We start from the raw sequence: 24,637 nt of genomic DNA on the forward strand, positions 1-24,637 counted from the left end.
TATATTAACTGAATATGCTATAGCCATTGGCAAACTAGTTTGGTAATTATTTCTTTCAGAGAAGGTCATCCTGTATCATGTGCTTTATAATAGAGATGCTTATGTAATACAATTAACCAAACCACTCAGATGACACCAGCTAAATCAGAAACAGGATTTCTTATGGGTCAGTTATGGATTACTTCTGCCTATTATACATGACTGCTTATCACAAAATGCTTAAATGCTATTGGGAACGAAGCCCAGCTCTCAGCATTCCCTGCCCCACTTGAGCATAGGGCTACATATCCCCAGTTTCCCTCCCTCCCTTCCCAACTGAAAACCTCATGTCTGGAGCATTCATATGGCAGATTGGAGCTGTGGGTTTGAACCCTCTTGGTTTGAGACCCATAGAGCTCTGATTTAGAGTCTCTCTGTGATGCTTTTACACCAGACTATTGTACAAACAGTGGGTAATGTTACATCTGGCTGCATCTTAAAGGATGGCGTTAAAATGGTACTTGTTTCTTAAATAAAATTAATGCAGTTATAGGGCTTGTGAAAGAAGTTAGGAGCTTCTGTCCTTAAGATTTTAGGCATGCTTGTAGGACTGAACTCTACAACTATTTAATCTTCCAAACTTGCTTGCTGGTCTACTGAAAAAAGCCAGAATGTCTTCATATAGGGATCACTGAGTGCCAAAAAATGGGTGTCCTTCACAATTTTTATAGTAACTTGTGAGTGACAATCTCAGACACTCTGCAAACATTATTCCCACAGCACTTAGGCAACTAACATACATTTTTCTCAATTCACAACAAAGAAATGCAAAAATGCCTGGGAAACAAAATGTGTCAGTTATCTGAGTGGAGATTCTGCCTTGGGGTACCATGTACCTAAAATATGCACATTTTTTGTACTTTGTCATTTAATTTAGATGGCATCCATTCTAATCAGATTCATAGATAAGTCTGAATTGTGAGTTTCTATTTTTCCAGTTTCTGAATTCACTCTTTGGCTCGTTGACTGGCTTCCATTCTCTCTCTAGAGACCATAGTGTACTGCCTGAATATCTATGCTGATTTATATTCACAGCACTTATCTGCTTCCATTAGTCATCACAGAAGGTTTTCAGTAAGGTTTGAAGGACCTTTATGGATGGATAGATGGTTAAGAGTAGATAGCAGAGAGGAAAGACATAACTACCTGTGGATCCAATGACAAGATTTGACTGTTGTAATTTCAATGTCTATGGTCAAAATAATGGTTACAGTTGTGTTCCACTGAGGGTGGGGACCCACAGCCCAAAAAGTTTGTCAGGTTATGTACCTGCAAGTTAGCAGAGGAGCATCCAGATCCCTTCCAGGAAGGGGTTTCTTTATGTCTAATGCAATACTATGGAGCACACAGAGTTTTATGATGGAGAGTTCCCAAAAAGAGTCAAGGGGTGTTTGGGGTCCTTGGTGGTCCACAGTCCTCTCTAGGAACATGACCACTGTTTAACCCTGCTTTTGCACTTGTGCTGTATGTTGTATCAACACCACAGAACAGGAAAATTGGCTCCAGAAAAGTACTGCCCTACTTGTGTATGGTCCCACCTTTCCAGGAATGTTCTGTTCCAACTTTCCCACTTGCATGGCCATTAGTGTTTGAGGCATGGCAATGCATTAGCTCCTTGCTGTCTGTCACAGCATGTGTCACAGTTGAGACAGCCACAATACACAGAGTGTCACCATACAACTTCAGAAAGCTTTAGGCATTCACCCATACACAGTAACATCATATCACTTCAGAAGGCTGCAAGCATCTGTCCTTCTTGTTCTTTAGCCTAACCTTTTATATTCTTCATCCTACATGCATTGTCCCTGAGTGCCCCCTGTTGCCTTTGGTGGTTGGTCAGTGCCCCTGGGCACTCCATGGCTCATTGCTGTCAGTGCTGCTCACCTGCTTTGCACAGCTGTACCCCACTGGGGATGAGGCTGGCTGCAGCCCCACTCCCAATTACCACAAGCTGTGTACCTACAGCTGTCCAGGCTTCTACAGGCATTCCTCTCTCTTCTCAGCAGTTCTTGTTGAACTGTTGGTGAGAAAGTGTCTCCTGAGTGCCCTTGGGGCCATTGACCCATATTTGAGGTTTGGGTCTGCAGAATGAAGAAGAGTGCTCACCTCTCAAGATGTAAAAGCCTCAGCAGGAGGCTTTTCTCCAACCGGACACATTTTGTTTCATACAAATTCATATGAGAAGTTCACTCATATAATTAATTCTCCAGGCCAGGAGACCTACTGGAAATGACAGCAACCTCAATGCTGAAGTAATAATATTGATGTAAACACAGTAGTCTTAGGACACATGGATTTAGAAGAGGATCAGAGCACAGGAAGAGGTCTTGTCCATTATTGATCAACTCATCTTTATCAGCTGGAAGATGGACAGCTCTTTGGATGACAGGGCCTGACTGTCACTTCTTGTCACATCTGATGAAATATACTCTGAACCTGAAAGAAATGGATCACAGGTTGGGACTTAGCATTATGAAAGTGCATTGTGAAATCTTCACAAAGAGAACTTAATTCATTTTCAGAGTAACATCTAGATCAGATTTAATTACTAATTATATTATGTCATAATAAACTAATGAACATGTTTCAGTATATTTGAGAAACTAGTGCTTTTTTAGTAACATGAGGATTTTACTAGAAATCCTGCTATTAAATTAGTGATCAGTGCTAGGAAGGAGATTTCATCTGTAGTGCTTTTCACAGTTAATGTGCTTTAGCATTGTGATTTACTGAGGTTACATTGCAAAATATGTTTATGATTTTTATCATAATATATATTTGAAATCCTAAATATTGTCCTGATTTCCCTAGATAAAAGTCATAAGATGCTTGCAGCCTTGAAGGGTGACATAGTTTATTAAATGCTTTTCAAATAAGAGGGTTTTTAGATTGTGTAGTACATAAAATACTGCATTTATTCAAGCTCAAACACATGGTATTAATGAAAAGCAATGGCTCTGACAATTTCTTTTTCTAAGTAATGAAACTTCTCTGATTAAGGGCTGAAGATGCCAAGGAAGACATTCTGTAATCTTAACAGCATGCACAGATGTACTTGAACACATGTTCATCAATGCATGTTTGTAAACTCACATGAGTATAATGTGAATCATACTTGGAACTATCCCACAAAAGTCTGTTCCAAAGTCTATTTAAATCTACAGAACAATTCCTACTGATTTTGTATGTTGTGGTTGAGGTTCAAAAGGAATTATTATGGATGTTTCTTTGCAGAAGGCAGGTTATCAGCTTCTATAGGAATTGATGAAATCCTCTCCTGGCAAAAGTCCCTATGGATATTCCCTATGTGCATTTAGACAATCAGCTTTACATGCTCTTGAATGACCAAGAAGCAATGCTGATAAATCTGGAAATTCCATTATGAATAATTCATCATCAGCTGCATAAAGTATCTCAGTGCACTTCAGTGATATTCTTGCATGTTATTGAGATATTTTAGGAAATGTACACTCATTCTTCATTCAGACATCTAATTTATCCTCAGTCCCTGTTGGTGTTCACAAACCAACTCCTCCTTTTTCTTTTCACATGCAAGCTAACTAATGTCAGTGCAGGTGCCATTAAAATTGCATGATGGCTGGCATGCTTGCCTAAACAAGTAAGAGTCTTGGTTCAAATCTCTCCCCTGCCCTGTGTGGCCTGAACTTGTATCTCCCATGTCCTAGAAAGCTGCCTGGGCTGCAGTGAATGGGGTTGATATATGACTAAACCTGTCCTAATCTCCTAATTGCTATCAGATGTTGAAGGATTCACTGAAATGCTTTTGGGAGTATAGATCTTCCTTCTCATGGCTGAGTACTCTAGAAGTATAAAACTGGAGATTTATTTAGACATTGGGCAATTTGTTCTCCATTTATTTTCTTTTTCCCCACTCCAAAATAATTATTAGCTATTCCAGGGAGGGCTCAGAAGGAGAGGTTTTCAGGACTTTTCTCACTCTGGCAGTTTGAGCACTCCTCCAGGAGACAAGGTTTAGCACTCTTGACAGAGGAGAGCTGCAGAAGAAGCAGCCACTGTCACTGCCAGATTGAACAGATTCAGGTACCAGCAGTGAACAGATCCAATCAAGCTGCTACTGGGGTTACTATGAAATGAGAAGAACTCTGTTTTCTTTCATAATTAAAACAGTATACATATGGAAAAGGAGGAACTTCAAGCTAATATTATTTCTTTTCTTAACTATTCTGCTCCTGCTTAATAATTTACTCTTTTTTGGTTTGGGAGTTTGTTTAGGGTTTTTTTGGGTTTTTTGGGTTTTTTTTTTGGTTTTTTTTTGTTGGCTTGTTTGGGGGTTTTTGTTGTTGTTTTGGGGTTTGGTTGGTTGGTTGTGGATAAGGCCTTAGGGGTTTTCTTTCCTGTAAATTTTACCATGTGACTTATTTTTTAAAAATAAAAACTTTTTTCCTTTCCTGCAGGTCCTGTTACCACCATATGATGATCCTGTGAATGGAGCTGCTAAAGATCCACCACCACCTTATGTGTCAGCATAAGTTAGAGTGCTGTGTCCCCAGGGATGATAGCTTTACTTTACAGACATTGAAGCAATAGTTTGATAATTTCACTTCCAGGATATAACCTCTGTGGGTTACACTTTGCTGTTTTGCTGACATATTGAAACCTAAATTGTATGACTCATATTCTGTAGATAGTTTTAATAATTTGCTGCAACTACAGTAGTGTTTCAGAAACTAGTGAACTAGTTTCAGAATAATTCTGGGTAGCACTAGGGTTACAGTAGTCACTGAATAGCTTTTTCCACCATGTCTGACATACAGTGCTAGAGAACATAGAACTTTGCATTCTCTATCAGGTTCAGAGTGTAACTTAATATTTTTATTTGTAAAACTTCCAAAGCATTACAAACATGTTTCTCAGATGCCCACATTCAACTTCAGAATACAGACCAAAAAGTCAAAAAAGTAACATTCCAGTCCATTCCTCTTCTGCAAGTATTTTTGAAGTTACTATGCTATGAGTGATGATGATGATGATTGCAAGAAGAAGAATTAGTCTTATGCACTGTTCTCATCAAACTGGCTAATGGGAAACATATTTAATTGGGAAGGATAAGTATGGGAAATGAGAATAGACAAAACACTCTTATGTGTAAAAAGCCAGAACTTGTGATCTACATGGACTCACTTTATCCCAGCCTGAAACCTTTGTAATGCCAAAAAAAAAAAAGTTAGCAATTTCTGATTACTTTCTTTTTCTGCCTACCCACCTTTTTCCTCTCCACTAACTTCACAAATAGTATTTTGAGGTCACAAAATCCCTGCTTTAAAGTCCCATGATTAGGTGACAAAGCTGTGTCTTTCACACTCAACACGCAAATGTTTTCCCATTGGAATGTGCCTGTAAATATCGCAATGTCCTGCTGAGTGTAAACTAAATTATGCAGATTCTAAGATACATTTTCCCAGCCTGTGGGGAACTTAAGCATGTAATTTCCTTGAGCATCAGCAGATATGTTTTGTCTGTTTCTCATATACATCAGTGTGAGGGTATAGATTCCTTTTATGACTGAACTGGTTGTACTGAGAATCTTTCTCATGGGACTCGTTCACCCATGAATGTTTGTGTGAGGTATTTATTTCTTCTCTAGAGAAGTGCCTCCTGCACATGTAACTTTTTGTTTTGATGAAGTTTCTACTTTTAATTGAAAAGAAACATGAAAAGGGAATGCAATGTGTGTCTCTACCTCTCCTTGTTTCCCTCTGCATTGTCTCCTCTGCGTTTGGGGCGACTGTACAGGCTGAAGCTCAGCTGGTGCCATTGCACAGCACCCCAGGTAAAGGGCAGTGCTGAGCTGAGTCACAGTTTGGAGGGGCACCAGAAGACACCAAGGTGCCAACCCTCCTGTGGCTGGGCTGGCATGGGAGTCCACACCCTTCCTGAGGAGGACACCTGTCCTCACCCATAGTGCATTGACTCCATTCTGCCAGCTGAAGAAATGTGGAACTTTTCCTGACTTTTTCTGGAAAAGAGCTTTCCAGGGGAACACAGGACCAACAAATTATTTTTGCAGAGATTGCAACTGTGAGCTGTTCTTGCAGAAGCCAGGGAAGGAAAGGACAGACTCTTGCTACCTGTCTCTTCCACACCCCTGGCAAAAGGCAGGTCCCCATCTGTTTACTGGAATTTTAGTTCATGGTTTATCTACTCTAAGATCAAGCTAAGCACTGCATTTGAATGAACCAATCCTGAAATCCATCCACTGATCTTTGTCTATTTTTTTCCTTTCTGAATAATGCCATCTGCTCTTATTACAGGTATCTTTGGGAATTAATCTGAATTTGGGGGTTGTGCTGGCTGGCTGGGCTCCTGAGCTTCATTTTCTTTCATTCTTGACAGATTTGTGAAGGATGTTAGGCAGTCATCTGTTTGAGAAAAGCTGGTTGTAAATACATTGCATCTGTGTATACAAACTTCTCTACAATAAAAGGGATTGTTTCCTCAAGACTATGGAAATTCTTTTTTATTGTCTTCCAAGCACAAACATACATAAATTCCTGTCCAATCAGTCTGTCATAGTAGAATTTTCTCTGTAGAGGACTAAAGGATAGTTTTTTAGTCCACTCACCAGTCAATTCATCATCTTTCCCATAATACTGTATAAATGGAGGAGAGGACAGTAAATTCTATAATTTATTGCATAGTAAGACCAAAAGATAATTCAAGGTTTTAGTTCATTGTCCAAAACCACAGGCATTTTTTCTGGTCTGATGAAGTGTGTAATACAGAACAGGGCTAAACTGAGCTACTCTGAAAGCTGGGGCTTCTTTTTCTCCACACCATAATAGGGATAACATGCTAATTCACATGAAATTTCTTAAGACTTTAAGTTGTCTCACTAAGGAATCAAGACTTCTTTACACACCCCATGCGTGCATAAATGTGAGTACAGTGTGTCCTGCCAGAACTCCTCTGGGATTTGGTCCAATTTGAGTTAAAGAGGGCAGGAAGGTTGTGGTATCAAATCCATGACATTCTTGCACACAGAGTAAATATCTGGGTAGGAGGTAACAGATAATGTAATGTAAGTTTAGTTCTGGGGACATATCAGGATCCCCATGAGAGAGGAGTTCCACTCCTCCCAAACAAAAATGAGATTCTGTGGGTTACATGAAGAGACATAAACTCCAGCTGAAGGGTTTTTATCCTCAGATGCTGAATTCTCCATTTCCATGTATAATTCTGGGGAATTTACACCACAGCTTTTCTGTAATTCATTTTTAATAGTCATCTGCAACACAGCCTATTAAAAAGCCGGCTTCTTAAGTTCCTGTGTTTTGGGAACTGCTTACCCCTAACAGTTTTTTGCAATATTCCTTGCAATTTTCCTTTCTCACATATATTAGGAGCATCTGCTTACTCAAATGCTCTCCTGGTTTTGTATCTGAAATTCTAATATAGCTGCTTTTTATTAATAATTTTTAGTAACTTAGGAGTGGAAAGAAAACACTTTGAGGAAATGTTGACATGAAGCATCATAAATATAAGGCCAAAACCAGCAAACAGGAATCTAAACTTTTGTAGTGCCAGAAATATAAGTAGATCTTTTGCTGAAATATCTTCTGGTTTGTTTTGTTTTGTTGGTTTTTTTTGTTTGTTTGTTTGTTTGTTGTGTTTTTGTTTGCTTGTTTTTGTTGTTTGTTTGGTTTGGGTTTTTTGTTGTGGTTTGGTTGGGTTTTTTTTCTTTTTTTTTTTTTTTTTAATGTGTGCTACAAGACATTGCATTTCAGAAATCCTACACATGCTAAGGCACAAGTTCAACTTTTCTCTTATGTGCCTGATGCTTTTATTCCTGATGGAACAATGCAGCAATGCAGCTTTCCTTCATTCTGCACTCATCCATGCATGATATTGGAGAAAGCAACAAGAAATTTGTAGTGGTGATCTAACAATGTGGCACTCATGCTTGTAAGTACATGAAGTTTTCTAAAACAATTACTAATGACCACCATTTTAGGTGTTAGTCTGTCTGTATTTCTTTGGGAAAACCTCTGGTTGGTAAAAACAATCCAGTCTTGATATGTTAGCAAAGGCCACATCGAATCGATACACAGCCAGATAAAATCTTTGCAAGGAAGCAGAGCAAATGACAACCAGTCAACAAGTTCCAAACAAATTCCAAATTCTTTCAAATTAGGGCATTCCTCACCACTATCCTGTTGGCTAGGGATACCATGGACTGTTCAAAAAATTGTGCCTAATAACAAGTCTGTGCACACTGGTGCTTGGAATGTGCAAAATGGAAGATTTGGCTACTGCTAAGGGCAGAAGGGGAAAAAAAGGATCAGGAACAGGAACATGGGAGGGCAACATTCATGCACATCTCTTAAAGAGCACAGAAACGAGGTTCACTGCTGCAATATTGGTTGACTTATGTGCCCTTTCTTTCTCCTCTGCTGTGGTCAGGAAAAAAAAGGATCAGGAACAGGAACAGAACATGGGAGGGCAACATTCATGTACATCTCTTAAACAGCACAGAAACAAGGTTCCCTGCTGCAATATTGGTTGACTTATGTGCCCTTTCTTTCTCCTCTGCTGTGGTCAGGAGGAAATATAGTTGCTCGTGTAACCTCTTTATGTTAGCTGTTAGATCAGCTCTGTTCCAGAATTCTATCACTGAAGGTGATGATACCTTTGTCTTACTTGCTTTAATACAAGGAAATCTACAGATTAATATTTCTAAACCAAAAGGAGTATTGGTTAAATGCCTGCCAAACTGTCTAGTCAGACAGATGACTCTAAACTGCTCCTCTGGACCTAAATTTTATTCTTAGAGAATTCTTAGATGTTCTCTCCATAGAGGCTGCTCTCCTTTGATGCTGCTTCTCTGGAGCCAGGTTGCATCTTTCCCATTTACCCATCTCTATTAGCTGTAGAAATTGCAGTCAAATACCACAAAAAAGCATTTCTTGCAAATTCACTATGGAGATGTTTCAACACTATCTCAGTTCCCAGCTCTGAGAAATCCAAAACAGCAGCTATAGCTATCTAAAGGGAGGCTTGGCTCTGATAAATCAGGATTAGTGTTCTTTCAGAGAAAGACTCTGGTATTTGTAAATGACGTCTCCACGCCCATGGGTTTGACCTGGAATCCTTCTGCACTGTGGCCAGTTTTTCAGCTGAATAGCTCAGCAGGGTGTGGAATACAGATCTGTGACCTTCTGCCTGCAGCCTGTGTCTACCTCCAGCAGAAGAGGATACTCTAGCACTGGGAGTGAAAGACTCATTGTCACCCAGCCAGCAAATGCAAAGCTATTTCAAAGCAAAGAGGCAGTTCTACAACTATACCCTGGACAATGAGCTACAACAGTAGTTTATTTTAATGAAGAACCTTAGTGAAATTTAATGCAGTAAATTATTTTCTTTTTCTTCAGAAAAATTAACTCTACCATAGCTGAAACCAGGACACAGATTATTCAAACATTTCAGACAGGAGAGTTTTCAGGAAATAATGAAATGTTTTCATTTGTAGCCAGAGCTGGACTTAACTAATTAGTCTGAGTGGAGGACACAGGGTCACTTGGAAAGCTGAATAAACAGCAAGGAGATGAATCAGGCCTGCAGCAGGGCTGGCTACTTGGCTTACATGAGAAGCTTTGCTAGCCAGCAGAGACAAAAGAGCTGTGAAGCTACTCTGAGGGAGGGAGCTGCAGAGGCTCTGCAGGCATTTCAGAAGACTTCTGTTTGCTCTTTGAGGTCAACATGACCAGCAATAGCAGGGATGAGCCATAAAAAGCTTTTTAGCCTAGAACCTGAGCTCTATCACAACACCAATGTGCATCCTAACTCTATAACTCTAACAGGCTTCTGTTTCATATAAACTTTCCCTAAGTATGTAAATATTTCTGGGTTTGAAAGGGTTGGGGTTTTTTTCAGATTTTTTTTTTCCATGTAATATTGAATCTGTTTCCCTCTCCAAAACTCCCCATTTCAGGACCCTTCATGACAGTAAAGGCAAATATGAAATTGGAGGTCCAACATGGGTAAACTTTTAGCATCAAATCTTCTGATCCCATTCAAGGCCAGGATGGGCAAGGTGCTCTTCAAATTTCAGATACCATCCTAGTAAGATGAGATATGTTCTGCTTTATGGATGGAAGCTATTTCAGCCTTCATTCTGTGCCAGAGGCAAGCACAAAACAGGCACCCTCTCTCTTATGGAAAAAAGATGTCTAGATAGGCAAGTACTTTTATAGTTTTATTTTGTGTATCACCAGTACACGAGTTTAAGATCAACAGATGAAAAATAAATCAATGGGACACTCCAGGAGATTGATGCTATTTACATGAATGTGGTCATTCTTGGCAATATACACTATATCAGATACACTCACCTGGGGCAGCAAGGACAATGAAAGTAAAAGAACAAAGGCAAGAGCTGGCAATTTGTTAAAAAGATTTATCTTTTGGGAATTTATAAAGTCTTCTGCCCATTAAATAATTAGAAAAATGGGATGAGTTTTTTTCTTTCATTGCATTAGAGCAGAGGGTGAAATTAGCTTTGTCAGTTGGACTGAACAGCTCAAATTTCCTGCTATTGTGTGATCTTGCTGCTTTGCTTCTCATTAAAAAAAAAAGCTAAAGAAGTTCAAAAGGCTCTTAGAAACAATTTGATCCACTAGTTTTGGGTGGTATTATCTTAAAAAAATTGACTTTGCTTATTTTTTAATGCAAATATTTTCCTTTTAAATACATAGATATTAGTCGTGGTATCTGTGGCCCTATGTTCATCTAGAACTGACTGGATTCTGTTTCAATGTATATTTTCTTTGTGGTTTTTTATCTTGTGAATTGTCAGGGAAAAAAAGCCCAAAGCACAACATAATATATTGTTACCTTTTGGTTACTTATTACTCTCTGCAATTCAATTATTCAGCCTGGATAAAAAGTCCTGACATAGTAATTTGGACAAATAAGTTTCAAATAAAGTAATGTATCATTACACTCAACAGACACTGTGTAAGCACTCCAGGGGTCTAGAAAAAAGGTTAAAAAGGGAAGCTCAGAAAAATTCCTCTGTCAGCTGTTGCACTCCTGTGAGCACCAAGCAACAGAACATGCATGGTTCCATAATTGCCACTGTGCAGGTGTAGAGCAGCACCACTGAGATGTGAGCTGCCTTTTCTGTGGCTCTGGTGCAAGAGGCTGCACCAGCAGCACAGTTGAGCTCAGACCAGTTCATTTTACATGACCAGCCTGAGGATGAGCTAAAAAAAGGGTGTCTAAGAAAAAAGGGAGATGGATGTTTAAGGAAACAAACAAACATCTACCGAACAGCTTTGTCTCAGGGGTTCTGAGACCAGACAGAGTCACAAGCTGGGAAAGTTTTAGGATGTGATCTCTGGCTGTATTCATGGTGTCTACATGCACTCAACACACAATGTCTTTCCTGGCCATGAGCTGAATCCATACTTAGCTCACATTCCTTCTGCTTGTTCCGTTTTAGTTATAAATCACCTCTGTGGCAATGCTTTTCTGAAATGCAGTCAGATTAGATCTACTACATTTCCTTTGCCTCAAAAAAAACCCCCACAACAGGTTGGATGAGCACATCCTAATGTTGAGAAACTAATTCTGTATTTATCACCTGTTCATGTTTTGAAACATCTGTAATTTTTTGTTGTTGTTGTTCTGAAGTGTTTAGTATTTGGATCAGAACAGAAGCTGAGATGGCATTCGTACAAATCATGATGGTCTGAGGTATTTATTGCTTTTCAATTTGATATACCTGTGCTGGGATAGAAATTGTCTCCTCCCCTTGATGTGAGTGTGTTTTAAGGTTCATGTCTCCCTTGTTTGTAGTTGCTGCAACTCTTGCTCATTATCCTGCCTTTGTCTGTGTTGACTGTAATAAAATATTTATAGATAGCAAAGTCTTTAGCATTGCATAGACAAACAGAAGCAAAACAGATTTCTCAAGGATCTAGATAAAATTTTTGTTAGTTTCTATTGCAAACAAGAAAAATTGAGATCTTAGTAGTTTGAAATAAATAAATAAATGTAAATAGTTGTTAGTGCAATAAAAAGTCTATGGCTTTTCCAGTGGAGAAATTCAGCTTCTTAATTATTGACATGCAAGATTTGAAATGCTTATAAACAACATCATAATGTCGTACTATTAACTGTCTTTATTAGTCTACAGAGAGATCAAACCATAGTTTTTAAATCAATTAAAGTATTTGTAGCTGACAGCCTTATGATTGGAAACGTAGAATATATGTGCAATACTAGGTCTCAGGGTTTATAAACCACACTGTACTGCAATTAATCAAGAAGAATTTGCAATGCATATGCAAATTTGAATATATCAGTGGAAGCATCAGTCTTAATTGTTTCATTAGAAGAGACACCCTTTCCTGGGTCCAGTGCTGGCTGAAATCAAACTGTCTCAGTTGACTCCTAAAGTGCCAGATCAGCAGGTGTTTGGTATCTTAAAAAAAGAATGCCAGTTCCTGCTAGTTCCAGTGAGGTTTCTTGAATTCCTACAATACCTTTAAAGCAAAACTTTATCAATCTTCTTTCTCTACTATTCTTCCTAAATAGATTTCTTTTCTTTTCTCGTTCAAACTACTGTAATGTAAAGCAGATATGTTACAGCTGGTCAGTAACACTGACCAACCATTACTGGTCATTTGTCAATTACCATATGATTCTCCATTTTTTATCACTTAAAAATCACTTAAAAGATAAGGATATCTGGTCTGAGGCTAAATTGAATCTGCTTTCCTGAAGAAGTAGGTAATTTTCTCTGTCTCATCATCCATCTAAAAAACATCATCCTTTTGCTACATCCACAGGTTCTATTTTGGATGGGCACTCCACTTTTTTCTTTGCTGTTTTGAGCATCTCTTCCTATAGCCAGCTACCTGCTTGACACTTACATGATTCTAATTTGTACATGGTACATTATACCACCTCTAAAAGGAAATGAAGAGATGGATATTTTGCAAACCCATACTGTTTTCTTACTTGAATCCTTTGCATTCAGCTGACATTTTCTATAATTCCAGGAACATGCTGCTGGTTAAAAACAAATTTTGTAAAGACTCAAACACAGATGTAATGAAAAGTGTTTATTTCTCACTTGTGGTAAAAAAGGACTATCCTGAGTGTTAGTGATAGATCAATGATACACAAATTGCACAGTTCTGTTCACAATTCATGGTTTGTAAACTTCATTATATACATATAAAAACAGGGGAACTGAAACAGATCAAAGAGTTTGAAGGAGTATCAATAAGTAAAGAGCTTGCACATCTCTCCCACACTTCTGTGGTAATCTTGCTGTGTTTTATTTCCAGATGTTTGAGGACTAGAATCTTGACAAGATGTACTTGAATCTAAGAATCATTTCACATTCTTAAAGTAAATGAAGAAGGCAAGTAACTCCCTGGTGTGCGTGGCTCAGGCCCCTTTTGCCTCACTGTCTCTGTCCCACTGCAGACTTCCATCTTGCTGGGTGCCATGGATAGCAGCTGAGATCAGCCACAGGGACTCAGAGAAATGGACACAAGGGAAAATTTTGATTGTTGAGACCCACATATTGCAATTAACTAAGTTCTTCCTACTGAAATTCTCTTGGAAATTTCATTTTACTCTTCAAAATTTTTTGGAACAAGAAAATCAGAACTCATGCACATGGTAACTGAAAAGGAAGCATTTGCCTTATACATAGGTTATACATTTTCTTAATTTTTTTCAGAACTGTGTGGCAGTTTATGATTACCACCCAGCCTGGATAATGTTTATAGTGATAAAAAAATTGATATATGATCAAATAGGCAGGACTCAATGAAGTTATATACTGTTGGTAAAATACATAATGAATTCACCTGCAAACAGCACTCACCTAGTTTATCTAGCTGAAAAGTTGTTCAGGGATTGCTACTCTGCCAAGTATATTCATGGGCTTTACTTCTGCTTAACTTTGACCATGTGAGCAGGAAAACTGCATTTTCAGCATTTCTCTTGGTTATTTAAGCCATGCCATGCCAATTCAACTCTCCTTCAGAATCCAAGATAATGTTTTCCTACTCAGTTCTGGGACAAAATGGACATCACACACACAAAAAAGCTCAACTTAGATCTTACAACATAATCCAGCAAGCATGCAAATTGCTAGCTCTAAATCAGTCCTTGCACAATGAAGAATATTTTGAATGTAATAATGTCTTTGGATTCTTGTGTGTGTCTGGATCTTAAATGAAGTAACAAGTTCCTCCCGAATCTTATGTAACATCTGTGTGGTGCTCAAAATAAGCACCCAAATATCATCCAAACTACAACTCTGGCAGAATTTAGGCAGTATGAGTCTTGACCCAATGGTGTTCATACAGAATTATATAGATCAAAGAATAAAAAAAGAAAATCATATCAACATTTAAAATGCAGTGTTTCAGATGCCCAGCAGCCAAAGGGTAGCCAGTCCAATCAGATCCCTGGGGGGTTTTGTAGCAGAAATACCTACCTGATCTGTCATTGCTGTGGCTCCTGGCTTGAGATTTCCTCCAATTTCCTCTTTAGTGATGATATTACTACCGTAAAAAAGAAAGAGACTCTCTTGTAGCAGATATCAACAGGAGTGTGGTACTTAAACTCATAAGTACATCTTTAAAAGAAAAAGTTAAAACAAAAAGTATAATTAATGAATGCTGTCTGGCTCTGCGTGTCTCAGATGAAATATGTTCTGTTAAAAGGCCATTCTTTAATATACATTATATATCTATTATATACATCATAGTTGCCCAACCTTGGTTGCCATCATGGGTATTAATATACATAATAGATGTGTACATATATATGCATATATACAAAACTTTGGTGTTGATTAAATGTTGTGTACTGGAAGCATCTTTTCTTTTGGCTATGGTACAGCTGTGATCTGAGCCACAGCTAAATCTGATTCATGAACCATCTTGGAGAGATAACAGGAGGCACCAAACCCTGCATTGAATTTAGATTTAAAAGAGATTACTCACAGTCTTTAAGTATATGTTCAGAGATTTTGGTGGGTTTTTTTTTAAAAAAATCATAACCTTAAAAAATATTTGACTCCTGAAAGTTTGCAATGCCTGCAATGCCTAGGTTTGTGGAAATCACTCCAGAAACTTGATTCTTCATGAAGTTCACAATGAAATGTAAATGTTAATCCCTTTGTTACAATCCTGTTCTAACATCCAGAAGACAAGGAGTCTGGATTTTGCTGCCAGGGCTGTGCAGAGCACTTTGGGAGCCAGGGAGGGTTGGCAGGTCTGTCCAGCTCTCTGTGAGACCTTGGGCTGGTCACCTGTGTTGGCTCTCAGGTGCTCTTCCAGGACAGATGCTCCAAGCCTCTGTGCAAACAGCAGTTAGCAGCAGCCAAGTCACACCTGCACCTCAGTCTGTCCTGCAAAAAACACTAGGAGCCACCTCTGTGTTTTGTGAGATTTCTCCTGGGCTGTGCCGCTTGTGATGTAAGAGCACACAGGGGAACTCAGGCAGCCAAACAGCTGCAGGGAGCTTCTGCCTGTGCTGGGCACCAGCCTGCTCAACCTTGTACAAATTGGTGTCTTTCTCCACACCAGATCCCTCTGGGCCAAGGCAGGAGGTGAATGCCCAGCTCCACAGCTGGAGAAAACATGGTCTGCAATGCAGAACTGCAGGCACCAAGGGAGCAGTGCAACTGAGCAAGTTGAAGGTTGGGCAACCATTGAATATGCTCTCTAGGCATCACTTTTAGAATTAAAATACAAGATTTTTTTGAGTCTTCAACATACAAAAAGATAAATAATTACCCCAAAGTGGTTATTTTCTGCATTAATTTATGGATTACCTTACAACAGCAGTTCTTTATTAGTCAAAAAATTACAAAGAAGAAAAAAGAATTCCCTTACAAAATGTTACAAAATGTTATAAAATATGAAGGATGGAGATGTAGATAAACCAGCCTGTTTCTAGTCCAATTTTTCTTTCTGCAGGTTTCTATAATTAAGTGCTATGACATTTCTGTTGGCTGCATTAAAGACACCTTTTATTGAAGTTTTTTTCCTTTATATACTTACTTATATGGTGTTCTTAAGTCACCTCCTAAATCTGAGTTATTAAAGGCATTGCATTTTCTGAGTTTTTCACTGGATGGCATATTTTCCAGTTCTCTAATGGTTCTTTCAGTTCTTTGCTACACCACTCCAAGCTTTTTTAAACATTCTGCTTGAATCATTCAGAGCTTTAAGGTGTAGCCAAAATAGAATATGTTTTCTTTAATGTTGTGGATAAAGGATTTAAAGCACTATGGAGTCAAAAATTTATCCTTGCAGAGTTTGTCTTGAAACACACTCAGTAAGTATTCTTTGCTCACATACAGCTGAGATTCATCATGTTTTGCAATCTATTTCATATGTGCAAAGCTATTGCTGCAGCATTATAGCTCCCTAGTCAAAATATTGTGTTATGTGAGTGCCTAAGAAATGTCCAAGTGTATAATGTTTACACTCAACCCCATACTGATCCTTTCATAGCCCATTAAAAAGAAAGAAAAAAGAGATATTTTGACAAAATCTGTTTCCCTGAGCAGTCCTGTGTTCTATTACCAGTTTTGTGAATAATGCACTGAATGACAGTATTATGGAAAAATTTAGGTAGGAAGTGACCAAAAAATGCCCAAGGATGGTGTTCAGCATCTCCAAGTTATAGCCTCATATGAATCTTATGTTTTACCTGAAGTCAAAAAACTTTACCTTAGGAACTCTCCAAAAGATGATTTTTTTTTAGTACAACCACTGGCGGTGGTGGCGGTGGTGGAATTTGCCAATATTTTGGCTCCACACCAATCACTGTGTTTTAAAAGACTGAAGAGGAAGAAAACTTTGAAAAAGAAGTTGTAGTGAAAGGATGAATGCTTAAAGGCTTCTTGAAAATACTACTAGATAGTAGTAGATATGATATTGTAGGTATAGAATAGCTTAATTTAATGTGTACCTGGTAATGTTGGGGGGAAAAAATCAACTCTCCCTGCCCCTAAATATCTGGAAAATCCATTCAAATGTAAGATGATATTTCACAGGAAAATTCATAAAAGCAAAACTACTGGGAAAAAAAAAAGTTATGAGATGCTACAGAAAATCTGTGGTAATCTTGGTATGGTTTGTAGCTAAGTTAAACCTGGTTAGGTAGTGAAAGGATACTTCTAATACTGCCCCTGAATCCAACCCAAAGGAAAAGTTTCATTCACAGTTAGATAAATAAAATATTTTTCTTTAAAAGATAGAAAAATCAATCATCTACTTTGATATCTACAATAAGTACAATTAGGAATGCTAGTTGGAAGCGAAAAAAACCAAAACAAAACCAACCAATAAAGAACTGGAAGAGAGATGAAATACCATAGTATAAGATCACAGAATCACTGAATCATCAGGGTTGGAAGAGACCCTCAAGATCATCTAGTAGAGAGGAGAAATCCACTGGCAAACAGGTGCAGCTGCACATATAAACTGAACACAAAGGTGACCATCAGTCTCAGTGGTGCTGTGGCCACTGAAAATGATAATGAAATCCTTGACCACATCAGGAGAAGTGGAGAGGGCTTGCATGGTGTACCGTGTTTAGTTTTGCCACACACCCTCTTAGGAGCCACATACACAGCAAGAACTTGAAAGAGTGAAACAAAAGAGAAAGCTGAAAATGATTGCTGTCACTAAATGCCCTAGGCAAGCCTTGGAGAAGAAAATGAGTTCTTTATGTTGATAAAGACAATGTTGATATTAGGAAATGTTGATAAAATGGCCATAAATACTTTTAGACTGGAAATTAGTAGGAAGTGTCTAACTACTATGAAGGTCTGACACAGTCCTCTAACAGCAGGAGGAAAATCAATTCACTGCTGTTTTACTTAAAGCACCTGCTTACTATGTAAAACCTACTTTCCAAAATGTGGTTTTTGTATTAAGTGATTGTCTGTAATAACTGAGAAGCGCCTACATCACTTCTTCCAGACTGAGAGTAATCCTTCCAGGCACTAAGAGAAGACAGGAAAGGAACAGACTCAAAGTCTCAGGTATCTAGTTAGCAATCTTCATGAAACTTAAGAATGGCCTGAATTTTTTTTTTTTTGCCAGATTTTTGATTCTTTGCATATCAAAGCATGGCTTGATAGAAGCCTCCAGCTTTTTCTTACTTAACATTTTCCAATCTTCCTCTACCCATTGTATCAAATGCTGACAGTCTGAACAAAGGCTCTCCCAAATCAAAAAGTCACACAATGGGAGTGGAGGACAGAAGCTCATAATTTGAAAAAGGACAAGTGGCAAAGAGACTGGGACTTTGAAATGGGGGGATTACACAGTACTTCTGGTGTGGTATAAATAAATACCAAAGTCAAATAAAGTCAAATAAAAGTCCCATATCTTCTATGCTGTCTCTTATGAAACAAAGAAATGCTTTGTGCTGACTTGCTGCCATCATCCTTTCCTCCAGTCTCCCACTGGGATACCTTCCATGTGTTGAGCTTGCCAACAGCAGCAGGCCACAGGGCCTCTGGGAAGAGCACTGGTAATGGGCTCTCTCATGTAGAAATCAGAGCTAAAGCCAGCAGAGCTACTCTGGGCTCTCACATGATCTTGTCACTACATTTTCTCCTGACTTTTGTCTTCCTCTGGCAACTCAGGTGATGCCTCAAGTCACAGCACAGGGAAATGGAAGTGCAGTTTCTGTATTTTCAGACAGCACAGCATTAATAAGGACTGTGGCTGGGTCCTATGCTACATTACAAGGAGAAACAGAATGGGAGAATTGTTCTGCACTTGGCTCTGCTGGGTTTGCCATAATGTCTATCAGTGCTCAGTTACATTTTTATTTTTTCCCTTTTCTCTGAATACAGGAAAGGCTCAGGAGCCAGTGCTCAGAATTAAAGATAAGGTGAATCCAACCTCTTTCAGTTTTAGATTTGCTTGTTATCTGTATGCTTCCTTTTAGAGATTATATTTTGTACACTCATATCACAGGAAATTAATTGTGCCTTACAAAACTCAGACAGAAGTAGCTCTGTTGATTGCCAGACTTACTCATTATTCCAGCAACTCTGCGGGGTAAAAGTCTCCTCTGTCGGACTCCTCTGGCACCTGATGTACTTCAGTTGGCATGCCTTGGCGATTTTTGTCTTTCCTGTTGGACAGTGACACTGAGCCAGGCTCACCTCTGCAATTTAAATGGCTTTCACTGGGTTTTTTGTTTGTTTGTTTGGCAGGAAACAGAAATCACAATTGCTTGGGAACAAAGCAGAAATTTTATCTTTTCTTCTTCGTACATGATACTGATACAAACCCCACACTCAGTTTTACCACCTGGACTACTGACCGCGCCGCTGCTGTGTCAGCGAAGAAACGACGGTCCCTGCTACTCGGCCAGCTCATTTCACGCTTTCCTCAGCGCTTTCCCCGACGGAGGCTCCCACCGGTTCGCCGCGGTGGCAGACACCGCATGAATCACCAGGGACTGTTTGCCTTGGCCCGCGGGTCCTGCGCTCGGGGAACGGGATTTCCATTCCCCGGCGTTTCCCTTGGTCGGCTTCCCTGGAAGGCTGCGGCCCGGGGAGCACGGCGCTGGCCGGGGAAGGATGCGCTGAGCCGCCAGACAGAAACCACACCGCTTTTCTCTAGCAGGACCTCACTCTCCCCTCCGCGAGAGCCCGCTCGGCCCAAGCAGCGCTGCTCCCGGGGCTGCGGGAGCTCCCCTCGCCGCCCGCCGCAGCGCAGGGACAGCTCTGGCAGGGAGGAGCCGGCAGCGGGGCCGAGGTGCGCGGGGCGGCGGGGCCGGGCCGGGGCCACCGCGGCCGGGAGCCCAGAGGGGCCGGCAGCCCTGTCCCTGAGGCGGCTGGCGGGAGGGAGCGGGTCCCGCGTCCTCCGGGACCAGGCGGGAACGCCTGGGGCCGACAGCCCGTATCCCACAAGAGCCGTCGATTCCCTCTCTTTCCTCCCAGCAGGCGTGAGGGAGCGGGAGAACAGCCCGGGTCCCACACACGGGCCAGGCGGGAAGGAGTGGGACGGCAGGTCGTACCCCTCAGGGGGGCAGGAGTGAAGAACCGCGTCCCTGACGGCAGAGGCGGCTGAGGAGAGAGGAACGCGGCTCTCCGCGGCTCCTCCCGGCGCCGCGCCGGCTCTGGAGGTCTGGGCAGGGCAGCCGGTGTCTCCATAGCGGGACTCCCCGCTTTCCCTCCCCTCAGCTGAGCCGGGCTCCTGCCGCCGGGGACGGGGCTGGCGGGAGGCGGCTGCTCCCGGGGGGCGGGCGGGGGAGCGCCGTCCGGGGCCGCGCCGAGGGGAGGAGGCTCCGCGCTCGCTCCCGGCCGCCGCCGCTGCCGCGCCGAGCGGAGCGGCCCCGCCAACCCCTCAGGTAAGCCCGGCTCTGCCGCCTGCCCTGCCCCGCCTCGTCTCGCCTCTCCCGCCCGCCGGGCGGGTCCGCGGCGCTCCGCCCGGGGACACCGCACCCCGCCGCGTCCCGCTGCCATCCCGGGTCTCTGCACTGCCGGCGGCCACCCCGCCCCAGGGCCCCGGCGCGGCGGAGCCCGGCGGGGAGCGGGAGGCCGAGGCGAGGGGCCGCGGCCGCGTCTGCCGCTGGGTTGGATGTTCCCTTGCTGGGTCCCGCTGGAGCGGTTTGCTGCTCGTGGTGCAGCCCGCAGGAGAAGGGTTTCCCTTTCCTTTGGACTGCGTGGGTCTGAGCGAACTCTTAATTAATCCTCCTCCCGTGCATGCCGCAGTAACTCATTTAACAGTGCTGTAAGGAAACCCCCCAGTGTGTTGTAAGATCAGCGTAGCATCGGAACCGAACTTTGCTTCGAAACGCGTTCGAGAGTAGCCTGCAGGTGTCTTTACCAGCCTGCAGCAGCGCGGGCTGGGGCTGCTCCCCGTGCCAGGCACAGCCCGCGGGCGGCTCTGGGACGTGCAGGGTAGGAGAGGCTGCCCGAGCTTCCTGAGAGCCCTGCGTTTGCTGGGGTGGAAGGAGTGAGGGGTTTGCTGAGTGTAATCTACTTACCCTGGGGACTCTACTGAGATGGTGCTCATTAATCTGGCAAAAATCATCACGGCATCTTTAAGGATCATGTATTCCTGCTTCAGAAGACAGTTCTTTCTGTGTTAAACTGGTCTCTATCACTGCTAAACTGTAGAATATTGTTGACTGAGAGAGAAGAATGCAACCTGCTGATTTATGTAATACTTCCTAAGTGCTTGAGTTTGCTTGTGGGACCATTGTTCTAAAGGTGAGTGATCCTGAGGTCTGAAAAGGTTGTGTTACATGTTATAGCTGTGTTTCTGTCAAACAGCTGACTACTTCAGAAGAAACTATCAAAGTGCATTCCTTCAAAAATTCTCCTTAAATCAAGAGCTGAATAAAATATACATACGGCTTTTCCATTAAATCCTACAAAATCTACAAAATAGTTTTGGAGTATTACGCTTTTCATGTAGATGTCTCAGCTTTAAGCACGAGATTTTCTAAACTTTTCCTCATGCAATGTATATCCCTGTGATATTCATCTAATTAAATTTGATTTATTTTATATCTTCAGAAAATGCAGTGCTCAGTTACACAAAGCTGCTGTTAAGATCCTTAATCCTGCACTCAATATTCACACCTAATTACTTTATGTGAGTCTCTCCATTGACTTCATTGGGATTTGTCATGAACAAGGGAATGCACATTCTCCTGTTTATGAGCTGGGGCTCAGGGACCCAGCTGTGATGGTAAAAGATGTTTTAGTCAGTCCAGGCAAACTACGGAAAGGCTAATGAGATCTAAATACTCTCTCATGACTTATAAACCATCTCCACAGGAAAGTAAAACAGTAAGCACTATTTAATTGTATTGTGGGTATCATTAACAAGCTCTTTTTGTACAGTGTACTCATTATTAGTGTTTTCATTATGAGCAAAGAGTATTTGGAATGGAGTGAGTTTAATCCCCAAATTATTTGTTTACAGTGGCGTTGATACTGGGGTCAGTGTGACTTTGCAAATAAATTTCAGAACCTCTGTATCCTTTTTTCCCTACAAACCTCTCTGTTTGCAGTTAAGTCTGCTGTGGCTTGTGACTACTTCAGAGACAAAACTAAGCAGCTTATATGTGAATAATATGTCAAATAATATATGCTTTCATTTAAATACCTACTGTGCATGGTAAAAGTGAATTGTCTCAGTTTTCCCATGCTCCTTTTCTGGGCATGTTGTGGAAACTCTGATGTCTAGATGAGATTCAGTACCAGAAAGTGCAAATGAGTCTTACTCAAAAGAACAGGATAATGAAAAGGTCTCTTGTCCAAGTGGCAACTGAAGAAAATCATGGCATGGAGATTGATGCTGTCATAAAATAAGAATTCCCACTGCTAGAGCTTGGTGTCTGACCACTGGAAACTATGCAGAGTAAGCCATACTATGGGTGTACTGTTCTATAGCACCACCATTAACTTTTATGTGGTGAGAACTTACTGAAATGGTCCTCAGCTTCACCTCTGAGCAGAGGTTGGACCTGATGGCTTACAGAGGTCCTTTCTGACCTAAATAATTCTATCATTATATGATTTAGTAGTTATTCATTTTACAACAGTGATATCAGGAAGTCTGCATGTCATTCAGACAGATGACTTTAAATTAAGCAACAGATCCCTTAGTCTTCTTTATTTCATTAGAGCTGTATAAAATTAAATTATATATGTAGTGCATATGCTCTAAGCCCATTAAATAACAAAGTCTGTTGTGTAGAAGTCCCACTGTGATATTTACATCTTGACAATAAAATTGAATGCTGATCTCTGCTCTTTCTGATATGCTGTATATTTCAGTGTCTGAACTCATCAATTCATGTGTGTGCTTATCTGGCCTTTGTGCTTGGACAGTCAAGTTGTCCTTTCCCCATCCCCAGCACTCCTTGGACAGCTTCCAGAATGTGGTTGCCCTCCTGTATCCTGGAGCACCTTTGGTTGTGCTCTGCACATGGGTATCGTATACAGGGTTGGGTTTGTGGGCATATTTGGCTGATTACCAAATGTCATTCACCTCCCCTTCTAGGAACTGCTCTGTAATGCATTTTGGGTCTTCCCTGTACTGTTTCAAAATCGAAGTTAATTTACTCCACTGTCACATTTGATTTTATTAGTCCAAGTTACAGCTCCGCTGTGGGATTTTTCAGCAGCAGCTGGAATAAATAACTACTGGTGGGGATTCAGCCACAGCCCAATTCCTGTGCAAGGCAGGGGCATCTCTCAGTGCAGAAAGCACTGGAATATCCTTTTAGCTGCCAGGGTAGGGATATGTGCTGGATGAGCAGGACTTTATGGAAGCATAGGAGACAAAGATGGAAGACTTTGTGAGTCTGTGGTTGTCACCCTGTCCCCACTACTATGCAGACATGTCTGGAGCAGACATTGCTATCACACGCTAGGATTGTGGGATTGTGTCCCACTGCAGACACAAAACAACCTGTGGCATGAAGCTTCATGGACCCATGCAAAGAATTTGTCCCAGTCTTCACACACTGGAGTACACAACTTCTGGTCCTAAATCCACTGCAGATTCAGGTTACTCATACTGTCTGGACACTCATTATTTCAGATTGATACAAGACTGATGTTGCCAAGTCAACAGTTCCTTTTGTTATTGTGGTGGCTTGCTGCACTACTGTGAAAGCTGTTTGTAATTGGGTTGGCTGTCTCAGAATACACCAGAATTACTAATTGACTTTCAGATAATGAGTTTCCCAGATTTATCTCATACTACTGACAGCACAAATGGCCCAAGGTAGCCTCTTAAAAGGAGCTAAAAAATGTTTTAACAAGTGAGTACTGCTCTGATGCTTTGCAGGACGTGGTGCAGGTTTGGGTTCATGGGCATCCAGGTTCATGGGCACCTAGTGCCTGCCTTCAGGATTGAACAGCATGTGAGGAATTTACAAATTTACAGCACCTGAAACTTCGTTTCTTCTTGGTGATTTAACTCTACTGGTGAAATGTGGTTGACAGTCACGATTTAGAATGGGTGTCTACCTGTCCTGTGCTGCTAAGCCTAGTGAAGCCTTCCTTATGCAGCAAGGAGTTACAGAAAATCCAGTCTATCTTTTGGTGAAACAGGGTGACAATAGAGTCCTCCTTTCTAATGATGAAGGAAAGATGGTTCTTCTCACTGATGTGTTACATATCACCCTCCCAGTTGTGGCTACCTGCCCCCACACAACACCTGCATGGCTAGGGACATTATAGATATATGATTTATAATGATGTTTTGTGATGCTGGACTCTTTGTGGGCCTCTGTAGCCCTTTTTTAGAACTGGAAAATGCCTGTGTCAGGAACTGGTCCACAAAGACAGAGGAAATTACTAATACTCTGTGTCCTGATGCCCATGCTACACAGTGATTTTAATGAGTAGTGAACTAGTAATGCGTGTGCTGACTTGTGGAGAGTGAAGAACTTTGGAATATATTGTAACTGATAGTTAAAAGGGCTTTACAGTGCCTGCAGCCCTTTTTTTTTAATTCTGAGATGGTGGGATTGAGAAAGAGGTATTTTGTGGCTTTCATGTAATAAGACCTCATTTATTTTT

The 24,637-nt window shown here is 41.1% G+C and overlaps 2 protein-coding genes across 5 annotated transcripts in view; both read left to right on the forward strand.

The window, feature by feature from the left end:
* Nucleotides 1–6,520, forward strand: part of LAPTM4B (lysosomal protein transmembrane 4 beta) — a 60,210-nt gene extending 53,690 nt beyond the window's left edge. Inside the window, exon 7 of the mRNA XM_039706274.1 lies at nucleotides 4,476–6,520. Coding sequence (XP_039562208.1) covers nucleotides 4,476–4,550 — 75 coding nt within the window. The 3' untranslated portion in view covers nucleotides 4,551–6,520. The remainder of the gene's footprint in view (nucleotides 1–4,475) is intronic.
* A 13,109-nt stretch (nucleotides 6,521–19,629) lies between these two features.
* Nucleotides 19,630–24,637, forward strand: part of MATN2 (matrilin 2) — a 69,091-nt gene continuing 64,083 nt past the window's right edge. The window contains exon 1 of one of the 4 annotated variants that reach the window (XM_039706230.1): nucleotides 19,630–19,844. The gene's annotated coding sequence lies outside the window, so the exon portion shown is untranslated. Of the gene's footprint in view, nucleotides 19,845–20,355; nucleotides 20,440–24,637 lie in introns of those variants that run through there. The other 3 variants (XM_039706232.1, XM_039706228.1, XM_039706231.1) reach the window with 3 other exon arrangements.

Source organism: Passer montanus, unplaced genomic scaffold, assembly GCF_014805655.1.
Source record: "Passer montanus isolate IOZ18808 unplaced genomic scaffold, ASM1480565v1 scaffold19, whole genome shotgun sequence".
Classification (NCBI taxonomy): domain Eukaryota; kingdom Metazoa; phylum Chordata; class Aves; order Passeriformes; family Passeridae; genus Passer; species Passer montanus.